This window comes from Sceloporus occidentalis, unplaced genomic scaffold, assembly GCF_023333645.1.
Source record: "Sceloporus occidentalis isolate IW3139 unplaced genomic scaffold, rSceOcc1.0.p SCAF_5, whole genome shotgun sequence".
NCBI classification, from domain to species: Eukaryota; Metazoa; Chordata; class Lepidosauria; order Squamata; family Phrynosomatidae; genus Sceloporus; species Sceloporus occidentalis.
In genome coordinates this window covers 134887785-134915687 of record NW_028316985.1, presented here as the reverse complement: position 1 = coordinate 134915687, position 27903 = coordinate 134887785, and the positions used below count along the sequence as shown (strand labels likewise).

General features: G+C 37.9%; 1 protein-coding gene across 1 annotated transcript in view; it reads left to right on the top strand.

The window, feature by feature from the left end:
* The window catches only part of TLL1 (tolloid like 1), a 141184-nt gene that overhangs the window by 63490 nt on the left and 49791 nt on the right, over positions 1–27903 (top strand). The window contains exons 2-7 of the mRNA XM_089527229.1: positions 4566–4676; positions 11745–11825; positions 13777–13929; positions 14747–14864; positions 21460–21638; positions 26657–26762. Of these exons, the coding sequence (XP_089383355.1) occupies positions 4566–4676; positions 11745–11825; positions 13777–13929; positions 14747–14864; positions 21460–21638; positions 26657–26762 (748 nt within the window). The remainder of the gene's footprint in view (positions 1–4565; positions 4677–11744; positions 11826–13776; positions 13930–14746; positions 14865–21459; positions 21639–26656; positions 26763–27903) is intronic.

The following is a 27903-nucleotide window of genomic DNA, read 5'->3' as shown; positions in this document are numbered from 1 at the left end:
CTATGGTATTGAAGGCTGCTGAGATGTCCAAGAGCACCAACAGGGCCACACTTCCCCTGTCAATGCACAGACGGGAGATCATCGACCAAGGCGACCAGGGCAGTCTCCACTCCGTATCCCGACCTGAAGCCAGTTTGAAATGGATCGAGATAATCGGTGTCATCCAAGACTGCTTGGAGCTGGTTTGCAACCACCCTCTCGATCACCTTACCCAAAAAGGGAAGAAGAGATACTTGTGCCACTCCAGTACCGGGACCATGGCAACCACACGTGCCCGGTCCTGATCCGGGCTGCTGCTGCGGTTCTGAGCCAGGCTGCCCAAAGAGGCAGATTCTATCAGCTGCTTCTTTGCCCAGTTCTTCTGGGTTGGTGTAGCATCAGCACAGCTTCCAGCCACGTTCAGAGTGTGTGTCATCTAAATGCCACACCCCCAATGTGGCCCAAAGCTAGTACTTTGGGCCCATGTGTTTCAGGCATTAGGTGAACAGAAAGTATCAAGTATGGTGTTGGGGGAAAGTATGGGATAAAAACTAGCTAGTTATTCATTAATTATTTGAAAATTGGTATTGTTAACAGATGGTAACTGTTTACATATATATGAAAATTCTTGGATCAGAAAAACATTTGGCTGTGAAAATTCATTAAAACCTTTTTTAAAAAGTCACTCATAATCCAAATATTGTAGAAATTATAGATTAAGCATTCTGGATTATTTCTGAACAAGTGTCTTGGCTTGCAGATTGATGTCCATTGATACTGTAAACCTGCTGACTTCTTTAATTTAGGAAAGGGAAAAATTTTTTGCTATTTGCTTAGCTGCAATCGATTTGATTGAACATGTGGATCTACATATGTGATTGGACTGCAGCTTCCATTGACTCTCATGATTGGGCATGCCAGCTAGGCTTGATTCGAGTTGCAGTCCAATAACATGTGAAGGTTCACATCACTGGATCACAGAAATGACAAATACCGTACATAGACACATTCTTAACACATCAGTTTTCTCTGGATTCAATGAAAGTCTTCTGGACTAGAAGGAACATACGGTACTTAAACTATTACTGTGTTAGGTTTGCTCATCTTGAGTTTCTTCCTTACTTTAATATGCTACCTCAAAGTAGTTTCTTTCGCACTTTGTTCATGTGTGGAGGTTGTGCCACAACTAAAACTCAATTAAAGCACATTTATTTTCATGTTTATTTGGAACTAAGCTTCAACATGTTTGATAGAACTTACTGATACATAAAATTTATTGGAGTGAAGCTTTTACTGATATGCCTTTAGTAAACATCTCTTCTGCTGACAGATTGATATGGGCTAACAAGGCAGAGCTGCTCCATGTTTAAACAGTACAGTATGTTTAAAACACTTGTCCAAAAGATTTTATCTATCGTGAAAATATATTGTGGAATATAATGTATTAGCCTCACACACTGTAAGAACAAAACAAAACATGACAAAGTTGATTAGAAAGACAGGACAAGATTTTCCTAATTGATGTAATATGTGTGTGCATTTTAATGAGCAACAAAATTGTAAAATAATAAGCAGAGAAGAAATATACTGAAGGTTTGGATTCAATTTCTAGGAGAGAAAGTGTTGGCGAAGGAAAAGCCAACTACCAGCACAGTCTGGGGACAAGTCTATCTAGATACAACCAAAACAATATCATAACAGAGTTTAAAAAACAAAAATACCCAGCTATTGGTATTGGCAATGTACTGACCACATTTCATACTCAAAATAAACACAGACATAGCTGATTCATCCAAAGTTCTGGAGGCTTTATCTTCATTTGGCATGTGTACAGTATAATACAATATATATACACACTCCTCTCCGTCAACTTACAATCAATTATTCCGATGTCTTCTCCAAACAACTCTCCAACTCTCCAGACTAACCCAACTAGCCTACATGCAACCAGTCTCTCGGTCCACTTATATAGGAGGGTGATTCTGAGTCATCCCACAAAGCCACATAGCATGATATAACCTTGCTGTAACTTTGCCTCATGCCATGTGCTCCTTATTCAGCAGTCTATGGCTCTCCCATGGAATATATGTCATTCCATAGCATCTTTGATTAAAAATATTTTTCTGTTGTTAAAGACCCAATTACTCCATCAGAAAGTGTCATGGTCACTCTCACACAATAAATGTCACAAAAGTGGGTTTGTCCACTCAATAAATAAATAAATGGCTGGCCTTGCAGTGTAGCCACTCACAAAACACCCATTCGTAGGCAAACTGATGAGGCTAAAAGAAAGTTATCTTGACCAACAAAATAAGTACAGGGCAGAGGTGAAGCCTGAGTTACAAAATACAAAGGATCTCTTTTAGATCCAAGCTTTTCTGCTCTAACGCCTGTTTACAAACTGCAAACTGATGAAACGAGGGGCCAATTTACAGTACACAGTTATAACACCTTTGCATGAGTTATGTGCCTTCAAGCCATTTTCAGCTTTTGGCAACCCTATTTCAGTATCTTTTTGGCAAGATTTTATAGTACTATTATTCCAGTTTAATTTCCATGGTTTCATGAAATTCTGGAGTTTGTAATTTGGTGAGGCACTGGAGCCCTCTGGTTGAGAATTCTAAATGCTCTTCCCTAAACTGAAAATCCCAGGATTCCACTAGATGGAACCATGGCAGTTAAAGTAGAATAGTAGTACTATAACTGTCATGGCCTTTGGCTAGTACAATAAACATTAATTTGACTCTTTAACTTGACATACTGTGGTTTTAGAAGTACCTTCCTCCCCAGTCTGTATTGACAGGGATGATGCTGGGTTGAAGATTCTTGGAGATTTCATCCATCTCCAAACTCTGGATGAATTTTAGAGGAAAGTGACTTGGCCAAGAAACTAAGTACATGGCAGAAGTGGAGTCTGAGCTCCAAATGCCAAACCATATGTCAAACTATATGTGACCCACCCAACATATGTATTTTAAATAAAATCTTTTGACAGTCAAGAGGGCCAGGAATATTGGGGAATATTATGAGGAGTGTATGTAGTGGCTGGATAGCTTCAGATGTTCATGGAGGAAACAAATTATCTGGAGCCAGTTCAATCTGATTTTGGGCCAGGGTACAGTACCAAGACAGGCTAGGTATGCTGACTGCCTACTTTGGGAGAAATACATGGGGAGTGCTACCTTGATCCTGGATCACCCAGCGACTATTGATACCATTGATCATGATATCTTACTGGACTGGCTCTGGCAGATTGATTTTTTACAGTGGTATTCAGGGGCTTCTACTCAGCCTCACAGCCATTGTGCTGTGAGTGCCACAGCGTTCAGTCTTGTGACTCTCTGTGTTCAACATTTAGAGAAGGTCACTGGAAAAGGTTATTAGGAGTCTTGGAGTTGCAGTACCATCACTATGTTGATGACGCTCACATCTATTTCACCTTGTCATCACAGTTGGCTGGGGCCATGGAGGTGCTGAAGCATTGCTGGAGCAATCCTATTATTGGCTAGATGGGAGTGAATAAACTGAGGCTGAATCCTGGTAAAACAGAGGCTCTATGAATTGGTGATTCAAAAATCCAAGAATTGTGTAGGTTACTTGCCCTGCCATGCCCCTGAAGGAGCAGATGAGTACTCTGGGAGTACTCCTAGATCCATTGCTGTCACTTGAAGCCCAGATAGACTCAGTGGCATGGAGTGTTTGGGGTTAGCATTGACTGGTCTACCAGATACAGCCTTTCCTGGACATAAGAACTTAGCTATATAAGTCCATGCACTGGTGACATCCCAATTAGATTATTGCAATGTATCCTAGATGGAGCTGCTCTTGAAAACGTCTTGGGAACTTCAGCTAGTGCAAAATGCAGCAACTGGACTGCTCACTGAAATTCTATTCAGATATAACATCTGTTCTAAAGAAATTGCACTCACTGTCAGTACATTTCTGTTTGCTGGCAATAACCTTTAAAGCTTTAAATGGTTTGGAACCTCAGTTCTTGAGGGAGCACTTCTATTGATGGGGTCCTCTTCCATGTCCTATCATTAGGGGATATACATTGTGGGAGGACAAAGAAGAGGTCCTTTTCTGCAGTCACATCCCACTGGTGGAATTTCCTCCCCCTGGGCTCCCAGTTGGTGCCAACTTTGGAATCATTTTAGCACCAAGTTAAAACCTGGCTTTTTCTTTAAACTTTTGGACCAAAGTGCTTTTATCCAGGCTGCATATATTTTATTATTCAGTGTGGTTTTAAACAGTTTTAAATTGTTGGTTTTTACATTGTGAAACCATTTAATATTTTTTTTTAATTTTTACAAATCTTTGTAATTTATTGTTTTAAGTTGATTTTACTATAAGCTGCTCTGATATCTTCAGATAAAGGATGGGATATAAAGTTTTTTTATAAATGAAATAAATAAATAAATATGCCTGTGGCTATGTTTGTGCCTATGTTCGTGCCCCATGTTGGGGATCTGAGAGCCAAAATATTTTCAGTTCAGTGTTTAATTACAGCTATAGATAAAAATAAGTAGTTTGTGTGATTCTACTCTTTAATATGTTTAAATTAAGCTCTCTTTTTGTATTTAAAGCTGTCTTTTGGGGAGATATTGCCTTAGATGATGAAGACTTAAAAATCTTTCAGATTGACCGGACAATTGATCTCACACAGCATTCAAATGAGAGAGAGAGACATAACACGGGTAAGCTGCTAAAGATTTTGATTGTTTTACATAGAGAGAAAAATAAACGGTGTTAATGTTCTGAATTTAACTTTTGCAACATACTTGCTTTCTTACAAACTGAAATCTTTTTTTAAAAAATAATGTTGTTAATATGAGGTGTTACAAGAAATAGACATACAGACAGTGATGTATTTGTGCCTTGATTTTCAGTTGCTTACAGTAGGGCCTAGGCTGGTTTACAATAACTTTTTTTTAAAGCACATAATCTAACATCAGCAAAGAACAATGGGATAGGGATAATTTGAGAGGTCACCATCCAGAAATCATCCGAGCTCAAAGATTTGTAAAAATAAAAGAGATTAAAATAACAAACACATGACACTGAACCACCACAAATGGCCACAAACTAAGAGTTTGGATGCCACTCTGGAAAATCTTCTTTATTCATGAGAATGAATGACCAGTGACCTGAGTATGTGGTCAGGTTAATGAAGAAAGAAATGATATTTTAATCATCTTGATCTTAAGGAATGTATAGTTTAAAGGAAATGAATGTGACTTTGAATACAGCTTAGAAATGGATCAGAAGCCAATGAAATTGAGTAACAAGTGTCTAATTCAAACAGTGCAGGAAAATTTATTGGTAGTTAGGGCCACACCTGCCAGCTGTGCCCCTTTGTTCATGTGTGTGCTGGCCTTTTCCCTCTAACATTTGGACCTTCAACACAAAGGTGTGAAGAAGAATTCTGTGCACATGCAGTTAACTGTAATTAAAAGGCCCATGCAGAATGCAGAATTGGATTAGAATCTCCCTTCAGAATTTTGCATTAAATGCAAGCAATCAGGTGACAGAAATGAGGAGGTGGAGCAGAGCTGACACATGTGTTCCTGGCCCATGTACTTTTTGTGTTCATGTGCATTCAGTCTAAAATACTGAATAGAGCTAATAAAATTGCTTTTGCAAAGTAATGTGTTTCAGATAGCTCTCGCTCCCATAAATGCTGGATATAAACTGGTACACCTTCATGTTGGTTGAATTATTATGGTTAACTGGAACCAGTGCTCTTTAGGTGTCCATAGGGATATGTATTTATGTAGATAATGGCATGCTGGTGATTTCAGCAGTCATGATGGTACACTTTCCAGTCTGTGTCATGAGAATTGCAGCATCAGAGAAGTATTGGCAAAGTGAGAATCTTACCCTGCATTTAAGGAGCAGGAGAAATAACATTGCAACTTACTGGGTTTTCCATGGGAAGAAATTCTGGGAATGGCTTGTTAATACATGACAGCAGCTGTGTAAATAGCTGGCCTACATTAGCATGTCTAGGAAGTACACTGCAATGATGGGGAACATCCTTATTAGTAAGTGTTAACTGTACCAGAGACAAACTGATCTCTGTAAGACTCCAGACCTAGGCAGAAAAGGTCACAAGCAGCTCAGATGAAATTAATATCCTCATTCCACTTCCCAGTGCCCTACCAACAAGTTATGCAGAGTGAATATGTAGCAAAAATCAATTTTGTTTCAAGCAAAGCCCATATCTAATAAAGGAAAAGGGGAATATGCTACATTAAGTCTGGCTTCTGTCTACCAGGGTCATCAGACATGTTAGGTAGAGCAGAGGATGCAATAGCTGAATGGATTGATTGGTGGGGCAGGGAAGTTCTCATCAGACTTCTTCCTGCTTTGCTGAGAGGAATGTTAGAGGCTGTGCCACTGTTTAAAACTGCTGAGTAGCCTCCTTTATCACCATCTTATTTCTGTGAACCCTTGATCATTACCATAATTAGTTTTGCTATGTTCATTCTAGTGCTGACCAAGGCAGGCATATATGTCTGTGTGTGTGTGTGTGTGTGTGTGTGCGCGCACACGCACGCACGCGCCACATTGACATGTAATCCTTGCCTTCAACCCAAGGTATTGCAAATAAGCAATACTTAATTATTGATACCATTTAGACACATGGTTTTTGTACGTTAGTAGTAATCTGGGACAAAACCTTTTCCAATTTGCAATGCAGAATAAGGACAGGGAAGATTCTTGTCACCTCTATGGTAATTATTCAGTGCACGCACTATAGTTAGAAACATGGAAGAAAAGTGACCCTTATTGTGGTTCCTTTCTTCTTTTCTGGTTTGTAATCAAGTGTGACTAAACCAACAAAGAAAGTGGAGGAAGATTATGCGGGGATTGTTTTCTGTTCTAGGCTGATGACTGCAAAAAAGGACCAGTAAAATTTCTTATGTGGTTAATTTACAAAGACATCTTATACAAGAAAGACATGGAAAGCTATGAACTGACACCGATAGAGTCACTAAAACAACTTGACCCAAAAGTACACTAGTTCTTTTATTTACAACTAAAAGAAAGGTTCAAGATAGATAAAAAAACCCACAAGATTTCGAAGATGAAGCAACAGAGTTGGACAATATTTTATTAGAAGACAAAATGCAGAAAACCACAAAATTGCGAAACATTTTGAGAAATTTAGAGCAAGAGAAAGAACCAGTAATGGATGTGATGATTAAATGGGCATTGGATCTAGGATATAACATTTCATTGTGATTTCCTGCATGGCAGGGGGTTGGACTGGATGGCCCTTGTGGTCTCTTCCAACTCTACGATTCTATGATTCTAAGCAAGAGAAAGAACAAAGAAATTTAAGAAATCCCCAAATCTTCGAGAGAATCATTGGAAGATGGAGCATAGGTGGCACCTAACTCCCAATAAAATAGCAAAAATTTACAATACAGCCTCAGATGCCTGTTGGAATTGTTGGAAGTGTCATAATGCTTCAGGATCATTGATTCACACATGGTGGAGATGCCCAAAGCTAAAGTTGTTAGCTAAATATGTTAGATAAGATTCCTCTACAAATTAGGTGTAAATATGAGCAAGTATTACTCTATTTAATAACTGCTTCCAGAATTAAAATTTCTCCTTCCCTCCCTTCCTACAATGTCTAGAAACTTTGTTTGGCTGGGGGAAAAGGTTACCACTACAAAAAAGCTCCAGACATTATGCTCCACCACTGAATGCCAGGGATGTGTTCCCTACATGGGGAAAGGGATTGTCAGCTACTAGCAGTAGGCGTACACTTAACCTTTTCTTTATGTTGAAAAAAATCACTGGACCCCCTCCCTAAAGTCCAGTTCAATTTTACATAAGTTGAAAACATTGTCATACAATACTAGTAACAGGTTGCTCCCTTTACTTTCAAAGCATTTTTCTTTATATCACACCTTCACTTCTCAATGAATCCAACCCAAGGGAGGTTTGATTACTTCTACCATGCTCTTTTCATCAGCAGTTAAAGACCTTTTTATTTAAACAGACTAAGGTTGGAAGACCTTTTTGTACAGTTCATTATGCAGAGATATTTGTTCCATGAGTTAAGTAATTCAAAAATGTACATTTAATTTAATAGAAGAAAAATGTTTGGAACTTGCATAATTAAACCCCCAATTTATTAAAATAAATCCCGTGAACAGGGTATAACCAATTATAAAGCATTATGCAGTGCAAACAAATTTAAATTATTATAGGTGAAAACTAATTTAAAGAAAATATACAAAGCACTTTTCCCTCTCCCTCAGGAAATATTGCCAGAAGCTACTCATATGTTTTCTTTCATTTCTTTTCTTTATTTGAACATAGCATGTAAGTGCTGCCTGAGGCAAAAAGCCAGAAAAAATGTTCAAGATCATGGAGGCTTATGCATGCCATCTTTACTACAGCCAGTGAACTTCTTTAGTGCAGGAGTTGACCGTTTTAGCAAGTTTTAAAAATTCCTACAAGAACCTGTTGTGGGTTGCATCCTCTCTAAAATGTGTGATTTTCTTTTAAAAAAAATATCAACATGAACTTCCAGTAATTTCCAGTTCTTAATTTAAAATAACACATTTTAGAGATATTTTTTCAGTAAAGCAAGGACATGTTCTAATTTTTTTTCCCAACACTGGAGTGATGGTCATAAAGAAGGCTGGAGGGCATGTAGCCCACAGTTGATATCTTCCTCATACTTGTACCCTTTCACAGTACATAATTATAGTATTATTATTCCACTTTATTATGGCAACAGTTAAAGAGAGTGGTATCAGTTTAGAGAGGGGTATTCTCAGCCAGAGAGCTCTAGTACCTCACCAAATGACAAACTGCAGGATGCAGGATGCAACCATAGTGCTTTAATTGCGTGTGAAATGTCCCCTGACAATGTTGTTTGGGCAGCTTCACTTGGTTTGTGATATTTCTGTCCTCAGAATATGACCATAGTAGAGGAGAATAGGGCTTAGAAAATTCCTATCTAAGAACTCATAGGAGGAGGCTTCAACTGGGAAATAATGTTGGAGAAAAGGTACCTTGTGTCTTGCCCCTTCCACAATGTTTGCATCTGCACTACTACAGAAATAATCCAGTTTGACATCACTTTAAGTATCATGGCTCAATGCTATGGAATTCTGGGATTTGTTGTTTCTTGTGGCACCAGAGCTTTCTGACAAAGAAGGCTAAATGTCTTGCAAAACTACAGTTCCCAGAATTCCATAGCATTGAGCAATGGCAGTTAAAGTGGTGTCAAACTGGATTATTTCTTCAGTGCAGATGCAGCCTTTGATTGTCAGATAACCAGGATTAAATGACCTGACCAGGATTTCTTCCAACAGCAATTTACTATTCTGAGAGCAGTAGACAAAACATTCATAACACAAATAAATGCATCACCTATTTGTATCTATATATAAACTTGTACCTTAAGACACAGCTAAAATAGCCAGTTCAAAAGTTGGCAATCCTGTCTTTCCCAACCATTTTGCCTGTTCATATGTGCATCTTTGGAGAAAGCCATTATATTGTTTGTCCATTTGGATTTTAAAAACATTTTCTGTCTTTGTTGTTAATTAAAGGTAGTAATTACTGGACTGTTTTGAATATATTCCATCATTTTTGTTTATATTTTCTTGAAGTCACCTAGTAACTTCTTTGATCTTTTTATAGATCTCTACTGAAAATGGTAATAGCATCCCCCATCTCTCTCTCAACAAATAATTTTAATTAGCTTTGAACTGTTTTACAGTTTCATTTTGCTGACAATACATAGAGCAAAGCAAATATCTTTTGAATACAAATGATTGACTTGATTAGCATGCATTTTTCTTTTGATTCAAAGACATTTCAAAATCTTATAATTATCTTGTCTTCTTGTACAATACACAGCATCTCTCAGATTAATTTTTCTCATGTCATCCATGGGAAACATGTGCTCACATTTCGCGAATCAATTTTTTAAATTAAAATAGCATCTAAGACAGATATCTTTAGAATCAGAATATTAGTCATTTTAATTGTTGCAATAACTTTTATAATATGTTTTTTAATTAAAAAATAACAGCAGTGCATCTTATCTGTACATTGATCAGGCTTTAGTGCTGTACTCACCTACTTGGGAGTAAGCCTCATTGAACTCAGTAGACACACTTCTGGTAGACATGTCTAAGATTGCATTGTTATAATGCATTTTTAGAATTACTGACCCACAAATGAGCCAATTTCTAGTCAATAAGACTTACTTTTCAGAGTTTGTGTGTGTGTGTACATATATTCTGTTCTGATTAATTCTTCTATTTCTTTCTCATAAATTTCTGTTTCATAAATTAAATCATAGTCTGAAAAGATTACATTACAGACATTAAATGTTTCTGGTCTATGCAGTGCAGTGATGCTCACAAAATAGCTAATTGGAAAGGAATGTCTTAGAGTATTGCCTCATTCTCTTAAAATCTGAGCAAAAATTCAAGATATGTTTCTCAAGGGTTGCTGCAGCTATGTGACAGTGTAACAGAAATAATTAAACAGATTACAGAGCAATTGTGTAAATGTGCTTGCCATATATGGCACTGTACACTTTGTAATAAGCTTTTTGTACACTGTCATTTAAGAAGCTTGTATGAAGACCGTATGTCCAAAGAATTTGGAGAATTGCTGTAGTGGCCAACCTGTTTTTCATTGTACCTCTTTAAGGCTTTAGTCCCTTGCATCCTTTTTTGGGAGCAAATTGAACATAGTGGGCTTTTCTTTCAGACCTCCTATAATAGGCTGCAGGGGAGGTAATTTAGCAGTAGATCATATTTTTACTAATACCAGGGAATTAAAACATCAGGTATTTTGTGAAGCTAAATGTTCTCCAAATAGTGTGTTAGTGGCTACACAGTTTATTACACAGAATGTGCTTGCATCAGATCAATTTGAGACATGCTCCTGTCACACAAGAAGTGAGGGAGGCAATGTAAAAATTGCTTACTAACCTAAATCCAATTGTTAGTCCCAAATGGAGTAGACCCATTGATTCAATGAAACTTAATACTGTAAGCTTATGTAAATTCCATTGATTCAGAAGAGAGAAGCTTTTTGCCTAAATATAGAAGGGAGAATACTAGGATAGAAGTCCTATTTGTCCTTGTAATCAGCTTTTGAGACTCCTCAGTCCACCAATTCTTTGACTGTTGGTACTGGAGTTACTAAACTATCTGATAAATTATAATCCTTCTGGGATAGTCTCTTAAAGAGGTATGCTTATGCTAATAGTATAACTTTAAAGAGCATTCTGGAGACATTGTAAATTTTAAAAAGCATCATGTATTGCTTCAAAATCAGCATTCTTGCATTTATTTATCTTACATTTTAACTGTGCATGTGATGCTTCTGGATGATTGCACATTAATCAGATTTATAAAACTCTGAAAGAAGAGCCTACCATGCATTGTACTAAGATTGTGAATGTCATCAAGAGGATGGGTATCCTTCAGATAGTAATCAGATAATATAATTGTTGTGAATTGTTGGAATACCAAAGCTACACTGGCTGGCATTATAGAATGCGTGTTGAAAATACTTGAAAGGACAAATTTGTTTATGTTTTATTTTCAGTGCCTAGAAGGATTTGAATGTTAATTCTCCTAAGAATCGTCCAACATTCAGCAGCACCTAACATTCAGAAAATTCTCTCCTGCCCCCCACCTCATTTTTGTATAAACATGTTTGCTACAAGGATGTGTCCAGGTTCTTACTTAATCTTCTCATTTTAAAAGGTGGCTTTGGAGAGCATGGAGCTTCAAAAAAAAGTGATGCCCTCTATCAGCTTATAGACAGGATAAGAAGATTTGGCTCAGGTATTATACTATTTCAATGTTTTTTAAAATTTAAATCTAGCATTTACATTGCAAATAATAAAAATACTGTGATGCCTATTCCTATCCTGATCCGCAGGTGCATTTACACTTCTGTTTGCACAAAAAATGTGTCAACTTCATTCATTTCAGTAGAGGAACACAGCACATAAGTGCAAAGTAATATATGCATATTGGATCTTTCTATTGGGTTTAATAGCAAAACTCTTATGGCCTGGGCAATTCATGTGCATGTTGATGCTGCAGAGCCAAGGTCATAGGACAAACTATTGAAAGCAATGAGATTGTTACCTAAGCTTGTTTTGGCAGATCTTAATTTTAATTTTAAGCTCTGAAAACTGGATATGAAAGCAAAATAAAATCATTGCAAGTTGACTCTTCTTTATTCAAAATGCTTGAAACCAGAAATGTTTTGCAGTATGGGTTGTTGTTTTTTGGACTTTGCAATATTTATATATGTATAATGAGATTTCTTTGAGATGTGAACCAAGTCTAAACATGAAATTCATTTATGTTTTAAATATACCTTATACGCATAGTCTGAAGATAATTGCATAAGTAATAGTGCCACTCTATTCTGCTCTGGTCAAGCCCCATCTGGAATATTGTGTCCAGTTCTGGGCACCACAATTTAAAAAGGATGTTGAGAAATTGGAGCATGTCCAAAGGAGGGTGACTAAAATGGTGAAGGGCCTGGAAACCATGTCCTATGAGGAAAACTTACGGAGCTGGGGCTGTTTAGCCTGGAGAAGAGAAGGCTAAGAGGTGATATGATAGCCCTGTTTAAATATTTGAAGGGATGTCATATTGAGGAGGGAGCAAGCTTGTTTTCTGCTGCTCCAGAGAACAGGACCCGGAACAGTGGATGCAAGCTACAGCAACAGAGATTCCACCTCAACATTAGGAGGAACTTCCTGACAGTAAGGGCTGTTCGACAGTGGAACAAACTCCCTTGGAGTGTAGTGGAATCTCCTCCTTTGGAGGTCTTTAAACAGAGGCTGGATGGCCATCTGACGGGGATGCTTTGATTGAGATTTCCTGCATGGCAGGGGGTTGGACTGGATGGCCCTTGCGGTCTCTTCCAACTCTGTGATCTATGAAACAAAGTTTGTGTACATTGAAGTATAAGAAAGCAAAGGTGTCACTGTCTCAGGCACCCATGTGGACAATTTTGGATTTTGTAGTATTTCAGATTTTGGAATTCTGGATAAGGGATATTCAATCTATATTGCAATTTTATTTGATGCCTATCAAAATATTATTTATTATTTATTTATTAGCAAATATGATGGTCACAGGTATATTGCTTATAGTGACTGAAATAATTATAGGATACCAATAGGAGGAACAAGCAATTTAAGGAGGAATTGCAGAAGAAAACAGATGTGTGCTAGGAAAAGGGTTCTTGCTGCAATCCCTTTGCAAATTCCTGGCTTCTGATTCTACATTAGAATGGACAAATAGCATCCAGGCCTTGGAAATGAAACTTGTTTGTGTATCCCCATGCATTTCTGACCATGATTTAACTTCCCTGTAGAAATGTGTATGTGGGTATCCCCACTTAAGTATATATTGATTTCAGTGGGGGGAAAAATAAGATTTAGATAGGTAGCAATATCCAATCATACTACACAAATGCATTTTATTTGTCACAAACTTTTATGCACCATTACCCACTTCATCGGATCTTCTCACATCTTCAGATTAGATTTAATGAAATGGTTCACAAAGGTTTATGCTAAATAAAACTTGTTAAGTGTATACAAGACTCTGTAAGTTTTGCTACAACACAGTAAGATGGTTACTTTTCTGGTTTCAAGACTAAATTTAACATATAGGAAAATAATTGCTTATACCTTTGAAGAAGTTGTTGCTGTTAGTGACTGACAAAAAATGCTTAAAACTGCACTATCTGTTCTGAATGTCATTTTAGGTTTTGAACAAAGTAATGTAACTAAGGGAAGAGTAGCTCCAACATTCTCAGAGAGCATTGAGAGAAAAAGGATTCCCAGAGCAGCTACATCACGCACAGAAAGAATATGGCCAGGAGGTGTCATTCCATATGTCATAGGAGGAAATTTCACAGGTAAGAGAAACAATGGTCAGGAAGGAACTGGTGCTTCAAATTAGTAGGGAAAAAATGCCAATAAATCAGATTTGGAGATCTTCAATAGGATTCTGTTGCCTCCTTTGATTTTTCTCAAACGTCAGCTATGCTCAACATATTTCTTAGTGCTGAATTTTAATATATTTGCATATTCTAGTCCCCAGATAATACAGCTGCCTTTGTCTATTTTATTGCCTTCTCTGTAGATTCTTTGTATTTTTCTAGCCAAGTATATTGCTTTCAGAGAACTACATATAAACTAAATAGTGAATGAAATAAAGAGTCATGCATACCAGAAAACTAACACAACTTTATTGTAATGTCTTGAGATGCTGATCAAAAACTACATATTTAAAGGAATTTTATAGGATCTTTAAGATTAGCTGGGAGAAAAAAGGGTGGAAGCATAACCTTTTGTAAGCCAGTTTCATCAAATTCATGGAGTGGAGCATCTCTGGGGAGCATTTATACCAACACATGTACAGTATGGAGTGTGAGTAGTAACAGATATGCAAAATATGTAGTGGAAAAGATGTAGCGTTATACATTTGCCTTACGTCATTTGTATGTGACTACATGAGTCAGAAATTAATATACTGTACTTTGAAAATGTAGTCTTGGTTTGCAAGATTTATACTGTCTACAAATATTTTTCTTTCATTGCTTACTCACTCCCCCCCCCCCCCCAAGCATTGGATTGCATATAAAAGGTTCCTGCTTTCATTAGTTCCAAAATAATTGAATTAAGTTGAATACGGTTGGTATGAAAAACATTTTTGCAAATGTTTGATTCCAGGTAGCCAGCGAGCAATGTTTAAGCAAGCAATGAGGCATTGGGAAAAATATACCTGTGTTACATTCATTGAGCGAAGTGATGAGGAAAGTTACATTGTGTTTACATACCGGCCTTGTGGGTAAGTTTGTATACAAATTATTGGTTATAAGTGATTGAAAAAATTGCTTTGAAGACCTAAAGCACACTTCTAGTTAAAGTTGACGTTATTTCAATATGCATTCATAACAATGATGTGTTTGTTTATTTCATAAACCATCTGAATATGTTTTCTGTATAAAAATTAGTGCTGCATGTCATAACATAGAGTAGGGATGGAATGGGTATTGAGCAGTTTCCCAAATGTGGTCAAAATTTGGTATTCCTGACCACTTGGGAAATACAGTCCCTTGGAGAGTGGTGGAATCTCCCTCCTTGGAAGTCTTTAAACAGAGGCTGGATGGCCATCTGTCAGGTATGCTTTGATTGAGAGTTCCTGCATGGCAGGGGGTTTGGACCTTGTGGTCTCTTCCAACTCTATGATTCTATGATGAGAAGAAACATAGTATTTAGAAAGTTCTTGCAACTTGTGGGAACTTGTTTTTTTAAAAAATTCTCAGCACAGCAAAGCAGCACAACTTTTTCAACTCTGCGCAGCCTTAAAAGCTGCGGTTGGAATACAGTAACTCTCAAAGACCAAGTTGCACATTTATACTAACTAAAACTGCACAATTTTTACAAGTATCTATATGGTTCAGCACTGAAAAGGGGGGAATGGAGTAGAATATTCCTTGAATGCTAAGCCCTAAAGTAGTGTGCCTTAACTGTGAAAACTACAACTATTTTCTCCTCCACTTTGCTCCAGTTCCCCATTTCTTTCTCATCTGTGCTAATTTCATCTCTGCTAAGGCTGCTCCTGTTCTCCCTACCACTTTCTCAGCTGCCTACCCAGAATTGAAGTAGGCAAGCAGGTCAAGAAAGAAGAGAAGTGCAGACTCAGAGCACAGAGTGTTCAGGGAGCAAGTTGTCAAATTTGGAGGCATGAGAAGCAATTGGAGAATCAGAATAGTCAGGCAAATCACAAAGAAGAGGAGCACACACTTGCAGTCCATAATGTTGTGCAAAAAACCAAACCAAACCAAAAATAGCCCAGAAAGGGTGATGGGGAGAGCATTCATGCAGCCTTGGCATGAATGAAATGAGTTAGCAGGGATGATAAGGAACTGGGGAACTAGAGTAGGCAGGCAGGTCAAGAAAGAAGTGCAGTGGAGACTCAGAGTGCAGAGAGTCTGTTGTTTGGGAGTTCTTTAGATTAGATGGAGAAAGGGGACTGATGGTGATTTTTGCTGCACTCTTTGCCATTCCCTCAAGGAAGACTAGAAAGCCTCAAAACTCCAGTATATAGTACACTTTTATTTATTTATTCCTAGTATCAATCCATCCATTGCTGTCACATCTTGTCCCCTTTTCTCAAAAAGTTGTGCAAAATGGGACAGTCATGGCTGGAGGCAGAGCTACAACTGTGTGGTTGTTCTTCAGAAAGTTGCACTGTTCTAAGTAAAATTGCTTGAGTTTCTTGAAAATGAGCAGTTTTTAAATATGTGAGTTTTCTATTCTTTACAAGGGGAAAAATATCTCAAATGTTTCAACACTGTGGAAAGGAATACTGATGCCTTTTCCTTAAACTGTGTCAGGAAGTTGAGAAAACTAGAATTTCCATCTCTAACATGGAGCAATAATAAAGAACAATTTTTGCACATTTTAATGTTTGCATGGGTAATTTCTTACTGTCTTAAAAAAACCTTTTTGTTGCCATTTTTGACTGAAAAGCAATCTGCAAGCCATCATTAATGTAATGATAAATTATGTTGTTTCATTATGCTTTATATTAGGGCTACAAAGTGTTTTGGTGAAGTCATTGTTTTATGCCAAGTGGTAGGAACTGCAGGGAAATATTTTAATTACTGTTATTTTATAAAGTGTTTTAGGTTGTAGTCTTACACTTTTTGAACTTTAGTCTTATTTGATGCAGTGAACTTACTTTGAAGTAGACATACTGTACATTGGTTGGTATAGTTCAATGATAACATATTTTACTGTTCAGCTGCCTAAATATATACTAAGCACTTGACCTGCTTCTGATTCCAAACTCCACTAATCAGCTTAAAGCTCTTATTTATGGTTTAACTTTCAGAAGCATGAAGAAATATTATTACCCAAATAATGTTTTTAATGATATGACCAGGGTGCCTGGTTTCCCATCAGGCTGTCAGTTATTGCACTTCACTTGCCATTATTGATCAGCTGGAATGATTAAATGGAATTAGAGATTCATAAATAGTTAGTACCTTTAACTGCTGTCTGGTGCAATAAAGATTAAAGAGATCAAGATCTTGGAAGGTCAGCCTTTAGCACAGTTTAGAAAGGAAGCCAGGCATTCCACCTGTAGAGAAATTACTTCGCCTTCATTCAAGCACACCTAGCATATGTGTTTGCCAGGGTAATAGAGACAGGTATATTGTTTTGGTTTATCACATTTTGTTTTTCTTTGCATTCCTTACTTTTTGACCTAGTGCCACTGTCCTTGTTGTTCTACTCTAGTTAATTGGATGAATCAGTTTAGATACTTGGCAGGCCATTCAATGTAGGCACTTCCAGTGACCCTGTTATAACCTATACTACTGTTGATATTTTAAGATTCAATTGTTAGCAATTGCCAGTTGGTTTTGAAATCTAGCCAGTTGTTAGCTGTGTGAATCCCTTAAAATTCACCAAGTATGATTAGCATTGAGAGCCAGTATGGTATAGTGGTTTGAGCATTAGATTATGACTCTGGAGACCAGGGTTCAGTTTCCCATTCAACTGTGGAAACCCATTAGGTGATCTTGGGTGAATCACACACTCAGCCCCAGAAACACCTGTGATAGGGTCACCTTAGGTTTGGTCTAAGTAAAAAATGAATGATTAGAATTAAAAATTGCTACAGTCAGATTGTTTATTTTAAAGAATGCTAATTTTTAGTGTCACAGTGATTTAACATCCAGGTGTAATTTTGCATTTTGGGGAGATCACTCTTTGTTCTTTTGAGTGTTGCAAGGTGCTATTTTATCTCCATACTGTTTAATGTCTCTATAAAGTCTTGGAGTTGAGGTCATGGGGGTGTCATGGAATAAATGTGCAGCTAGTTCAAAGTGAGGCAACCCTTCACTTTAGTGCAATGGGATCTGCTTCAATACAGAGATTTAATACAGGTTTAACCAAAGATCCTGTGGAACAACAGTATCTCATGTGCCTGCTGGAAGCTCAAAAATATATGAAGCCAGACTAACTTCCTTTGGCAGGGAGTTCTGTGATATATAGGCTATATTTTATTATGTTTTATTTATATTTATTACATTGAATTATGAAGACCCAACTGCCATCACAGAACTAGCTAACTTTGAATCAATGTTGTTATGTATCTTTAACTTGACCAAGAGTGTATCTAAATTGTTATTTGCTGTTGCAATTTGGATTGAAGGGATTAGTTCTGAGCTACATAACTTCCACTCTAAATTCCTAAGAGCTTTACTTCATACCCCTAGAGGTGTAACCCAGCTGTAATGCTTGAAATGGAGAAAGTCCTCTTTCACCTAAGGCATGGATGATCGCTATAAGGCTTTGACGCAGAGTTATAATTTTCAGTTGTGGCAAAGGACTACTTGCAATGGATAACTAGACAAGCAGATTGTTCAAGTACATAGCAAAAAGTGGCCACAATTAGTCTTTCAAATGCATGCTGTTGCAAGTAGTAGAAATAGAGGAATACCACACCTCAGACATAGCCTCAGGGCCAAAACAGACTGCAGAAATAATCCATCTTGAGACCACTTTAACTGCCCTGACTCAGTGCTAGGGAATTCTGGGAACTGTAATTTTGTGAGTCATTGAGCCTTCTCTGTTAGAGAGATCTGGTGCCGCAACAAACTACAATTCCCAAAATTCCCTAGCAGTGAGCCAGAGCAGTTAAAGTGGTCTCAAGATGGATTATTTCTGCAATCTGTTTTGTCCCCCAGTCAGGGAGATCATGGGTTTGGACTTGTAGGAGCTAAGCAGAGCAGTGGAAGACCGGGAGTCTTGGAGATGTTTCATCCACAGGAGCACTATGAGTCAGGGTTAACTTGAGGGCAGCTAACAACAAACAACAAGGTCAAAATAAGCACTTTGACAAAGCTGGGAAGCAAATTGAAAACCAATGGATTTATTGTAAGACCAGTGATATGTGGTTTCTATAGTGCATAGCTGAGACCAATCTGGCTGATTCATTTTACATAGCAGCAGCTTTTGAACACTTTCCAAGGGCAGCCTGATGTAGAATGTGTTATAGTATAATTGGGAGGTAACTAAGGCATGAACCCCGTGGCCAGATCTGCCTTCCCCAGGAAAGGGCAGAACTGCCGCAACAGCTGAAGCTGGGCAACGACACTCTTGGCATGACAGCCATCTAGTCCTCCAGGAGCAATACTGAGCACCCTCAAGCTACAAACCTAAGAGCACCCCATCCAAAACAGACTTGTGATCCCAACCAGGTTGGTTTTCATGCTGACAAACAGTACTTTTGTCTTGTCTAGAATGATCCCCAGTTTATTAACCTCCTCCAGTCCCTCACTTCATCCAAATGATAATTCAAGAATTCGACAGCCTCCTTAACATCAGTTGTAAAAGAAGGATGGAGCTAGATATAATCAGCATACTGATGGCATCAAAACATATGACTTCACATGACATCTCCCAGCAGCTTTATGTGAATGGTAAAACACACAGAGGTCAGTATTGAGCTCTGTGGAATTCCATGGGTTAATGGCCAAAAGGCTGCACAATAGTCCCCCAACACCACCTTTTGGGAACATTCTGCCAAAAAAGACATGGTTCACTGACTCCAACTTCTGTTAACTAAACAGCTCAGAAGGATATCATGACCCAGGAGCATCAAGAGGGACAGATTTCCCCTGTTCAGTTCCCAGTGCAGGTCATCCATTATGTTGACCAAGGCTGTTTCTGTTTCATAACAGCGCATGAACCCAGATTGGAATGAGTCCAATTAATCCTCTTCTAGACAGATCTGTAGGGTTAGTTATTGTTTAAGATTCGCCTGAAAATGTTGTAGTAAGTTTTTGTATACCATATTGCAAAATGAAAGAAATTCAGTGTTGGTGGTGTTATTCTCAAATAGATTTTTGTAAATGGTAACCTGCAGGGCCACTGAAGATTACATAGGTATCAACTGGGTATCTACAGAGAACAGCAAGATACATGCAGGGGAACAGGTGGAGATACAGGGATAGAACAGATGGGAAAAAGAGATTATGTGTTGTACAGACTTAGAATGATTAACTTTTGTTTTTCCAGAAAATAATTTTACTGAGATGTGGTACTTAGCATTAAAATGTTTGGCATCACATCACTCCTAATATATGAGGTTTTTTTTTTTACTGCAGTGTGACCTGCATGACCCTGAAAAAGCAATAGACTGCTGAAATAGGTCAGAAGCTGCTCATAAATCTAACTGTCTTCACTGGATTTTAATCTGATATTTAACATAACACAAGACCTGCTTTATAAAGATATTTCTGTTTCAGAGGTCTATTAGCTGGAAAGGATATTGTTTGCACAGCTATTTTTTATGTAGAGCAGCATACAACTGTGGTTATTTTATCTTAAAAATTATACACCAAGGAATCCTGCTTGTATTACTTAAACACATATTTTATTAACATTTTATATATTTTATTTTATATTTATATTTTTATACTCTCTATAGACATTCTATAGAATGTTATTGTATGTATTACTATGTTTTGAGGTATTTTGAGACGGCCCTAGGGCTATTCAATAAATATTGATTGATATACTACATTTATTTATCAATTTCAGGTGATGTTTAGGCTGTAATTATGTGAAACTGATGTCCATTGTCATCAGTAGGCACTCCAAATAGTATTTAAATCATTGTATATAAGTCAAACTTTTATTCTAATTATAGTTTCTGGTGTTGTTGAGTTACGGTGTGCTCATGGATGCTGCCTTCTCATCTCTTAAAATGATGAAGACAAGAAACGTATTTCAAAAGATTTCCTCCAAAATGTGCTTCATAACAAAATCCCACTTTATCATAAATCCAGTTATAATTTTTGCTTATTTTTGTGTTGTTTAAGAGTAGTTGCTTCTTCCAGGCCCAGTTAGAATAATGAACCCACAATTCAAAATATTCCATGATGTTTCTGCTTAGAAGCCTAAAATATCTTGGTTTTCAAATTCCTAGAAAATAAACATACAAGAACTCTGCAACTTCCGTCAGAGTAAATTGATAATGAAATAGAGTGAGTATGGTGGGCCTGGTGACTCATGAATTGTACTACATTTTTCAAAAAAGCTCTCTTTAAGTCAGTTTTTTTTACTGCTGCAGGTTACAGGATCTTGCTATTCTGACCTTCTCAAGGGCTATGTGACATTTCTGCATATTTATCTCCTGTCAAAATGAGTGCTGCTTAAACATACTTACTCATACCTCTAAGAATAAAACATACTCAAGCATTAACGATTGTAAAATTGTTTTCAGAAGCCCCGGATTTTAATCTGTTTTGCCAGATTACAGAACAGTAAAGATTTTGAGAATATTAAAATACAAATCCCAGCATTTTTCTGGCAGAGAATTATTTTCACAAACAATTTCATCCCTATTCTATCCTAAATTACAGGTGCTGCTCTTATGTAGGTCGAAGGGGCAATGGACCTCAAGCAATTTCTATTGGCAAGAACTGTGATAAGTTTGGAATTGTTGTTCATGAGCTGGGCCATGTTATAGGTTTTTGGCATGAACACACAAGGCCAGATCGAGACGATCATGTAACAATCATCAGAGAAAACATCCAGCCAGGTGAGACCATTGTAGTGTACTGTCTTATACCCTTACACTAGGATAAATATCCTAGTGTTTGCACTACACTTAATTCTTACAAATCAGTTTCGATGGAGTGTTCTAGAACCATGATATGTAGCACTGCTCTGTTTAGACTGTACATTTCTATGAGGCATTTGCAACATGCTTTTGATGTTAATGCAGTTAATAATTACTAAAAAACATTTGATTTTTCATTCCATCTCCATTGTTTGAAACTGTCACTGTGGTAACTCACTCTTGATTGGAAAAGCAATTCCCTTCAAGGGATAGTCCCTGGTGGATTGGAGCAGTAGATTATTGCTCTAGCTGACATATACTAGTATTTGCAAATTAGAGGCTGTACAGATGGATGGCATGCAGCCGCCCTTTTACTGGCTGGATCAGGGTCACGGCAACCTTATGCTGTGGCCCCGATCTAGCCTCCGGAGCACGCAAAAAGGAGCTGCAAAAAGCAGCTCCATAACCACAGCAGCATGGCTTTATGATGCCCTTTCGCTGCTGCAACATGTGGATGCATCACCAGAGGGGTGTCATGATTGTGTGCACCTTGTAAACCGGTGCATGCCAAAATGGCATCTTAGGGGCAGATTTAGCACATCCAGCATGCGGACCCTGTGCCCTAACTCTGCCCATTGTCTTTTAAGCTCTATAAAACAGTTCAATAAGACAGTTGGTAAGGCACTTTGTCTCCTGAAAGTAAAAGGACTTCTTCTGCCAAAAGGAAGGTGCCTGATCCTGTGGAGGAATCCTGGAAGATCTCATAGGAAATAAAATAGTGGATTTCTTTTCCCCCCTGCAGAAATATCTTGAGGATTTTCAGAATGTTCAAGGATTCTTCAGAACATTGTGGGAAGTAGTGGAGTCGGTATAGGCAAGTTTTTAAAAAACCTCATGCCCTTTTCTCCTTTTCTGTTGGTGGATTGGTTTTTTACTGCCAGTAAAAGATCCAGCCCACCAGGTGAAGGATTTAATGTATTTATTTACATATATATAGATTACTTTCAGATACAAGATCCACAAAGTGCAGAGTGACAGATGTCATAACTGCAATGAGGACAAGGCCATGCAAATTGTAGTACATTCAAGAAAAATGTAGGCTGTTAAAAAAATAAAACTTGAAAACACTAATATAAATATACATTCATTTCATATGGTTTATTTACAGCTACATGTACTATATTTTATTATGTACTCAACAATATTTTTGATGAACTTATCTATGTTAAATTGCCTTGTTGGCTTGCAATATACTTATAGAACTCTGAGTGGTGCAGGACTGTGGTGATCAGACACTGGCTGCAAGGCTGGTCACTGCCACGATCTGACCACTGGCAAGGAGCACTTTTTTTGTTCTCCTTAGGCAGCCAAGGCATGGATTTTGCCCAATCCAGGGGCATGCTTCATCTGAACACCACACCTTCAGATTGGCCAGAAGTCTGCACTTTTGGCCCGTCTGTTTTGGACCCAAGTGAGACAGGAATGCCTTCACTGGCTGCTAGAAATTGCATAATGGATGGGCTTGGCTATGAGATTTTGTACCAAATGATTTGTCAAGGGCAGCCCTACATAGAGTGTATGGTAGTGGCCTAAAAAGTGAAATGTAAAAGTATGCTTCACTGGTGAGCTCCATCGTCAGCAGGAAGAGTGCAATTAGGAAATCTGCCAAAGTTTAGTCAAATAAGTCTTGAATACATTCACTCACTGATCATCCAGGAATCTTCCTAAACTGTATGCCTGATCTTCCAGAGAGATTATAATGTCTTTCTGAATAGGTTGCATTCTTAGTCCTTAACCAGATTGGCCAGGAAGACCTTTGTTTTTAGTATGAATAAGCCTCAGATTGTTAACCCAAATGTACTCTATTACTGCATGTAGGCAATGGTCCCAAGTTTTTCACTGTCTCCAATTTCCACAGCCTCCATACTATAATTGTCATAGTGATGAGAGCCAACCAAATACCATTAGATCATCTCCCAACAGTTTCATGTAGTTGTTAAAGAGCAAAGGATATTTTTTTTAAAAGAGCCCTAATTAGGACTGTCCTCTGGAAATATTCAACCCAATAGAACCAGTGGTTCCCTCCAAATCAGATATTAACTAAACATCTCAGAAGAAGAAGATGGTTGGTAATATCAAAGGGCATATAGGTAGAAGAAATATAGGGAATAAAGAACACACAGAGATAACAGAAGATACATCTGAAAATACTCAAAAGATGGTTGTTTTATTAGTAGAAAAAATAGCATAGTGAGGCCTATATATGATCGTAAGGCATTTGTCAGGAGCTTTTTAAAATTAAACCTCAGAGATTTCTGCACCAGGAATTTTCAGACCATTTACTGGACAAGCAAAGTTGTTCCACTGTGAGAGTTCCTGGTTCAGAAAGTTCTGAAATTAGATGTTTCTGCACTGTGAAATACACACAGGCCAAAATGTGTAAGGCTTTTCTACTAATAAAGCAACTATCTTTTGAGCATCTTGAGACATGCATTTTGTTTCTTTAGAGGTTTCCACTGGATATTTCCCAGTTTCTTATTCTTTTGCATAAAGAATATAAGCAGTCTATGGATGTAAAAGTACAATGTAATATAGAAATGCATGGCAGTAGGGAGAAACACAAATAAAGAATAACTGAAAATGGGTCCCCAAGTGGTTATTTCAAACTCAAATAGAAATGATAGAACTCTTTGACAATGTATATAGGGCAGGAACAGGATATTTATGTTTCCATAGCATTAGAATGGAAAAGAAAACATTAAGGAGCTATAATTGATGAACAATGTAAAACTGTATATGCCCAGACTAGTGGACTCCGTATGGCTTTTTAAATTTGTGATAGCATATAACATAAAAAGAAGTGTTTTCCTAGGATTCTAACCACATTAATTGAGTTCAAAAATAAAGCTTGCACATCTAAGAATATCTACATCAGGGTCTGAATTTCTCTAACTGAATTAAAAATGGTTGCTGTGACCTTGCTGATGAACTGATGATGCCTGGGAATTTGATATAATCATGAGATCATTCACACTATGAAATAACCCAGTGTGGGACCCAGGTTATTTTATAGGTGTTCACATTTTTCCTGACTGCACTTGGTGCAGTTTGGGGGGGGGGGGCTGCCAAAGAAACCATTTGACCCAGTGCACTTGGCCTACCACGTCTTTTTCATGACACCACAACAATCCAGATTTTTGGAAGTGGTAACTACCGATCCAGATCTTGTGTCTTCCTCCCTCCGTCCTTTCCCAACCTCCCCTTCCCACTGCTGTTGCCACCCCCTTGCTCCCTCCTTCTCCTCCTCCCTCGTCCCTCTTCCTTCTCTTCCCATGAGTGAATGTCTTCAGAGGAGGTTTTCCATGGCCATTCTCTGAAGTTGAGAGAGTGGGGCTGCTGCCACGCACCAACCTCTTTCTCTTTCTTCTTCTTCTCTCCCCATGCTGCTGCTGCACCACTGCTTCTTCCTCCCACCTCCTGATCCTCCCTCCTTCTCTTCCTCACTCCCCTCATTGCCACCACCATTCCCCTCCTCTTTCTCCTCCTTCATATTCATATTCCTCCTCTTTCTCACACCCTCACAGTTGCTGCCTCTTACCTTCTCCTCCTCCCCCTGGTCTGTCTCCTTCCTCTTCTTCCTCCTGCCTCCCAACTGCTGCCACCACTGCCACTTCCCTCCTCTTCCTCATCTCCCCTTGCTGTTACCACCAAGAAGTGTGGACTGCAAGTGTGAACTGCCAGTGTGAACTCCAAGGAGCAATTCGATCAGGGTAAACATAGTGGGAACTTTGACCCTGATCAGTGGGGCATTGCCAAGGAGACCCTGGATCTCCTTGATGCAAAAAGGTAAGCGTGAATGAGGCCCATATAAACTGCTAGTACCAACTATAGTTGACCCTATACATAATTGGATTTACATAAGTGCTTGTGTATCATTCAGCAATTACCTTAATGTGTTTACTGTGGAGCAGAAATTGAATATACATAATGTTTGTTGCTGAGCATCAAAATCTTCAAAAGATCACCAACAGTATTTGTTCCTTAATATACCATAACAGTTGAGAGAGATGAAATTTTACCTAGTGGTTATATCTTCCTTTAATCTATCCATCATATATTAACTTCTGCAGCCAGTGAAATCAATCCTTGGCTATCTAAAGAAATCAGAGTATTATTATTTTATTGGTTTTTATTATTTTATATTGGTCAATGACTGAATAAACTGATTGATTGATTGATTGAAATCAGAGTATCAGATCCAATTATTTCATCCCAGCTGTTCTTCCACTTGTCTCATCCCTGTGAGATTGACTGTCCTCATTACTCATGTAATCTTTACTATGGTAGTAAGGTAGTGAGGAATGAGGAAGACTCAGCAGCAGCACTGTCTCAAGGCATCCTGTGCTAATGTCTTCAACTAATTTTTAATCTATCAGCCCTGATTTAAATTGTACACCAAGGATGAAAAACTACAGCAGGGACAGAAGAATTTTTGCCCCTGTCAACAATGATGAGCTGTTCCACATTATTTTTGGCCATAAATTCATCAGATGTTACATTTAAAAGCCACATTCAGTTGTGACATATGGGTTTGTTGGCCAATTTTGGTCCTGAGGTGGATAGGTCAGTAACAGTTAATCTCCCTTTATGACAGGCCTTCTAGTAGTTGGTATTTTTGTCTGTTTTTCAGATTATTTATTCTTTCCTCAATTCAGATTATTATTCTGCGTGCACCCCCCTTGTGTTTTTACCGTTGTGCACAATTACGGACTGCACCATCATTGGACGGTACAGGTGCTTTATGTTGGGGGCTGGGGGATAGGAGGGGTCTGGAGGCTGCAAAAGCGAGCTGGGGTCACATTCAGACCACATATTGCAACTTCTCGATCATTGCTGCATACAAATAGAAGAGCTGGCACTACCATTTTCTTTTACTGTAATTGTTTCCCCCTGTTTCCTAGGAATGTCTCACATGAGATCTTACTTGTGATTTACAGGTCAGGAATACAATTTTTTGAAGATGGAGCCTGGAGAAGTGAATTCTCTAGGGGAGCCATATGATTTTGATAGCATTATGCACTATGCCAGGAACACCTTCTCAAGGTTGGAGTCTCAGGTTATACCTTTTGACTTTTAATTCTATTCTTTAATTTTAATATTCTTTCATAGTAGTTGTGATAAAGGCAACTGTCAGAACATATTCTTATTTTTATAATGCCTCAGTGAACAGTTAATATCTTTAGATTGCCTCTTATAATTCCTCTAATAAAAATATTTTCCTCCTGAACATTGATTGGATAGACATCTCTATGAGCAGTTTTGCCCTGCTTTTTCTAGGAAACCGTTTCATTACACGTATTATTTCACTGCTCAGAGAAGTGGTTTAGGACTTTGCTGTGTTACTTCTTATGGCTACTACTTTTAAATTGAATGATATGAGTTCTGACTGTGGTAGGAAAGTCACATTAGCATAAAACCTTCCTTAAGATTGCATGAAAATAATCTGTTCTAGCAATAGCTGACAATATATGGAATGTCCCCAGTCATACTCTTATTAGAAATCCTGTTACTCATGGAGATAAATTACCTTCTCAAATGTAAATGATAGCCATCAGATCAGTTTTAAATTACAGCAATGAAAACAAAGCCTTCAGAAAGGACTCATTGTGTTAAATAACTAAAGGAAATTATCTCACTTTGTGCTTATATGCAGGTCTTTTGTACATGATCAGTTTGCATTCAAGTAGAGACAAGCATCCTCTTAATTCTGCCTCTCGTGGAGGTTCTCTTACCTGTTGGCTTAGGTGTTTGTAGGTATTATTTATATCACAATAACCGATTGAGCACAGTTTAAAAGACTCTTTGTTGATTATGATTATAAAAAGTGAGCATTTCCTGCTATGACAGTGTTGTAAAATTCATTGCACTTAGCTGCAAGTCATTCTTTAGGATAAAGTTCACTAGTCACTGTAGTGAACAATATGTGAACAAAACACTGTCAGAAAAACAGAAATCACTCTCACAAATAAAATATTTTTTGGAAATTTTGAACACAAGAAATGTGCTAGGCTTCTTCAAGAGCAGAATTACTTGGAATCATATTTTAATGGACTAATTGGAGATATATTTACTATGGAACATTTTATTCCTGCTATTCAATTAAAACAAGTATAATTAAAAATATTTTATAAAATCAGATTATCTGCAGAATTGTTGGCTATTTCCTAAAGAATAGGGACTTGAA